At 32.6% G+C, this 4,924-nt stretch overlaps 1 protein-coding gene across 1 annotated transcript; it reads right to left on the bottom strand.

Moving 5' to 3' along the window:
* Nucleotides 1-212: 212 nt before the first annotated feature.
* LOC128683287 (lipase 3-like) lies at nucleotides 213-3,047 on the bottom strand. The gene has a single exon (XM_053768739.1). It carries the CDS (start codon nucleotides 2,981-2,983, stop codon nucleotides 1,571-1,573), a length of 1,413 nt encoding a protein of 470 aa, XP_053624714.1. The 5' UTR covers nucleotides 2,984-3,047; the 3' UTR covers nucleotides 213-1,570.
* Between the last annotated feature and the right edge of the window lie 1,877 nt (nucleotides 3,048-4,924).

The following is a 4,924-nucleotide window of genomic DNA, read 5'->3' as shown; positions in this document are numbered from 1 at the left end:
AAAAGAATATGTCAAAATAAGGAAACTATTTAAATAATAAATAGATAATGACTACATATAGCATAGCGTTGTTGACATGAAAAATTCGTAGAATTGGCTTTTTACTTACTGCATTCTTAGATTTTGGATATCATTCAAATGTACATAAATGTACCTGTACTTCTGTAGAACTAGCAAGAACTGACAGGATAAGGGATATAAAAACACATACAAATGTTGTAAAGGTTTATTTTGTATAGTGGATATGACTACATTATTAGACACATTTTCTGTAGTAACCACTGGTGCGGTAGATTTATTTTGTATAGCCATTATGACTAAATTATTAGATACATTTTCTGTAGTTACTACTGGTTTAGCCGATATATTTTGTATGTCAGATATAATTAAATTTTTAGATACATTTTTTGCAGTAGGTGCTGCTTGAATAGATTTATTTTGTACAGTCAATATGACTAAATTATTAGTTATACTTTCTGTTGTAGTTACTGGTACGGCAGATATATTTTTTACAGCAGATATTAATAAATTATTTAATACATTTTCAGCAATAGGTACTGATACAGCAGATTCATTTTGTATTGAAGACGTGGTTATATTATCAGAGACATATAGTATACCACTTGTAGAAAGGCCTTCTAGAGCCCTTCCAGAGGCTTCTCTAGGTTCTGTCTTATTACGTTTGTCTGATTCGTATTTCATTGTAGACACAAATATATTATCAGATGCACTTACTGTCCCAACTACCACTGTAATATTCCGTTTGCCAGATTTATTTTTTATAGTAGATCTTAGTAATTTATCCGTCAATTTTACTGTAGTCGGGGCAAGGACCGTATTATTAGGTTTGTAAGTACTTTTAAACAATGACAACTTCACCGGTCGTGAGTGGAGAGTAATATTCGCAGCATTTGTCGAAATCTGTAAAACAACACTAAACTATTACACACTATTAGTTACAGTGTGGATCAAATTGTTGTAATACATGTAATGAATGTAATTTAAATATTCTACAAAATGCCAGCAGGAAATTCAAAAGCAAAAGAACGATTTGATTCAGATAATAAAAAAACAGAAAGAAGATCCAATATTAATTAACCAATAAATTGGTAACAAGAGATAATGAAAATTTAAGTCATATGTGTATCTGACAAACAAATGTTTGAAATATGAGTATAAACTAAATTATAAATTTTATATACCTAAATAAAGAATGCTTATAAGTAGGTTAACATGTATAAATATAATATAACCTGTTATTAAACTCAGCCGTTCAAAATAGAAAATATTTGTAGTATAAACGAGACTACATAGCATGCATTGCGTATTATAATGAGAAGAATGGATTATTTGAAATCCCTAATTATCATTAGTATCATTAGTATCTTAGTTGATATAAATATAAATATAAATATAATGAATAAAACAGTGGAAAAGAGAGCTCATATACATTACATTACAAAATGAGCTCTATTCCTCTTTAACCCATTTAAGAAATCCATAAACTGGTTAAGCATATCTAACATTACAAAAAGTTTGCAAATACAATTTTATGAGCTGTCAAAATTGCTTAGTAATTTAACATTGATCCCACTCCATTGGCTTCAAAATTTGTATCATTTAACTGAATCTCATTTTTAGACATTGAACTAAAATTTGTGCCATTTTTCATGTATTCAAGCAATCTCGGAAATACCACTGTATCAGCTCTTGGACCCCATAAAAATTCTGTGTGACTTATATTTCTGCCATGAATAACATAGTTATCAACCGGTGTCATAATAGTATAAAATAGTTTTAAAACATCTGGAGCAGTAGCTATCCAGTCGTCAGTAGAACTTAACATAGCTATGGGCACGGTTACTTCTGATAATGGATATTCTGCAAACATATCACCAAATCTATGAAATCTACCGCTTGCAGCCATTTGTTGGTAATGTTTAATAGTATTTGTTGAGCCACCTGCTGGAATGTGGTAGATTAATGTTGATATAAAACTATCATTCCAGTCTTTATGACTTGGTAACCCACTTAAAAAAAATAAAGGATTCGAACAAAAGATGTTTAAACCTTCACAAAAATGTGAAGCTACATCTTTTGGTATCTTGCGTTGAGAAAAAAACTCTCCATCTTTTATCTCACTAAATATTGTAGTAGTCATCTTAAGAGGACCTTTAATATTGTTCAAATACACTAAAGGAGCTATAAAAATTGCTATCCTGAAGTACTCATTATACATCGGAAGAGTCGACACAAGAACTAAAAATGCTGAAGCACCCATAGAGTGACCAATAAAGTTAATTTTTTCAGTGTTGTTTTTTATTTTTCTAATATATTCTACAGTTGCTCTTAAATCATAAACTCCCATTTCGTGAAAGGAGAAACTCCAATACTCTGCACAATCCACTTTCATTTCTATGTGTCCACGAGAATAGTAATTTCCTCTTGTGTTTATCATCCACACATCATATCCATAATTAGATAGGATGTACGGGAGTGATCTGTTAGCACCCAATAAAATCCAATCGGCAGAACTTCCTAGCAACCCGTGATGAAGCAAAACCGTGTTATTGAATGTATCTAAGGATTGATCTAAAACAATCCTGTGCAAAGTCAAGAGATAGCCATCTTTTGTACTTATAACATGCGATTCTACCTTTTTTCCGTGTAGTGCGGCTAATTGTGGTGTTGATAATAAAGTTGTGGGTTCCGTATCTGTCCTCAGGGTAGGATAATGTTTTTCAGGATATCTTTCTGTTTTCAATTTGTTGTATGGTATGGCTTGACTATGGACCGGTTTTGTATTACGATGTGTATCGCCATACATAAACGATTTTACTGTTGCTCCAAAATCTTGGAAACTTTTAACTACCGTGTCCGCGAATTCATTAATTTTTGACATCACAATTTGAAAAAATTCAAGGCAGCTGACATTTGTAACTTGACACAACAAAATTCCGATTGTTAACACTAATATCTTCATGATGTAACTCTCAGACTGACCCGCACGTCCAACTGACAAAGCGCAAAGAAAAAATGTAATGACTTTTTCTCATTGAAATATAATAGAATAGTTTACAATTTGAAACAATAGACGATGAACTCAATACAGGATGCCAATGTTTGATACAATGTGACATAATCACTAATAATATTTGACGACTATATAGTAACATAACTAAAATATAGATCTATGTTCAGTTGTACATACAATAGCTACTTAAGTATGTACCTATGTGTAAACATACTTACTTTTTTGGGCTAGACTTTATGGACGTGGCAATATTTTAAATATATATGCGAATTTAATATATATGCGAACCCCGAATAATAAAATCAGTACATCTGTTTGACTCAAAATTCACGTTGCTTAATACTTAACTAACTTTTTAAGTTACTTAGTACTTATTACAACTTATTGAAGCCTCTCTTTATCTCAAAAATAATATGGGTCACAACAATCCTCACACGTTTATGCGGAAAAATTAAATATACCAAGAACTTATCCTCGTTTCGCCCAGTTTCTGAAACTTTCTTTCTTAACGACGTAAACAATTTAAATCTAATGCAATATGCAGACCGCGCCGGCGACTCCGACATAAACCCCCCACCCTTAGCTCTCCCTCCCTACCCTGTACCTGCGCCCTTATGAAAAATTCACCCTAATTCTGAGCCAGTGTTTGGAAAATCTTGGGCATCCAGGTTAAATTACCACCCATAAACTTACTTCGCGATAGCATTCTATTTGCTATGATCATTCATTCAATTCAATTTTCAAATTTATATTTATTATAATTACAATTTAAATTTCAATTCAAAAAACTTATGTTAAGAAAAATTTAATGGATAAAGCGCATAATTGACACAATTAACGCCTATTTGACTGATAAAAACGCTTGGATCCTCCCGACAACTTTGCCACCCCACACATGATCTCCTAATTTTTATTTTACTATTTTTTATTATTTTATTCATAATTATTTTTGTTATAATAATTCAAATATTGTGACATTTAAATTTTATTTGTAAAACATGTACGTGATTTGTGATCTTCAAGTGTCTGAATTATACTTCTATTTCGACGAATAAGAATTGTAATTATGAAGTCATGGGAATCGAGTGTGTCATGCTCACTCAAATGGTCAATCTGGTGGTGGCGTCGTGGGCCGAATCGTGAGGTTCCCTCTATTATGGTTGAGCTACGCGATGGTTGTCCCATGCGTCAACTCGTGAACGGGTACTGCCAGTGGGAACTGGTCATCTCGTTTCTCATATATTTTCATGTAAGTTAATTGTGTTGCACTCGACTCACTCACTCTCACTCACACTCGGATCACAATCATAACCAGTTTTGATATACCTTTTGACTATGTACATTATGTACTTTTATATATTATTAGAAAGAAAAAAAAACATTGTAAGAAACAATAATGGTAAGCCGAAAGTAAAGTAAAGAAAGAAAGAAAGAAAAGAATGAAAAAACTTTTATTCGCTCAAATATATTATGTACATACAGCATAGTACCTACAAATGAAGTGAGTAATCGACGTGCGAGCAAGTAGGTACGTGAACCTTTTACCTTTTTCGTGTGTCAAATACGTGTTAAATACTCGTACGTACTTTATAACCGCTAAGCCAGTCGTCGGCTATACAGCAAGTTTTAATGTTGCTCATAGCGCACCCACCTTGTACGTGTGCTTACATTGCGAGCCGTAAAGGCTTACGGCTAATATCGATTTCATATAGGCATATGAAATCGATATTGTTCCTAAATAACACAAAGCATATATTGTCGACGACATCTCGATACTATGTGAGCAAGCTTCAAGCCAAGTGTGTTAACAAAATAAAAAACAGCGTACCTTAAAAAGTACCTTATTTCACGTTATATTCTACCCGTGTACCTCATAATAATCCGTCCAGA

This window comes from Plodia interpunctella, chromosome Z, assembly GCF_027563975.2.
Source record: "Plodia interpunctella isolate USDA-ARS_2022_Savannah chromosome Z, ilPloInte3.2, whole genome shotgun sequence".
Classification (NCBI taxonomy): Eukaryota; Metazoa; Arthropoda; class Insecta; order Lepidoptera; family Pyralidae; genus Plodia; species Plodia interpunctella.
The sequence above is the reverse complement of the archived record's forward strand: the minus strand, read 5'-3'. Positions and strand labels throughout refer to the sequence as shown.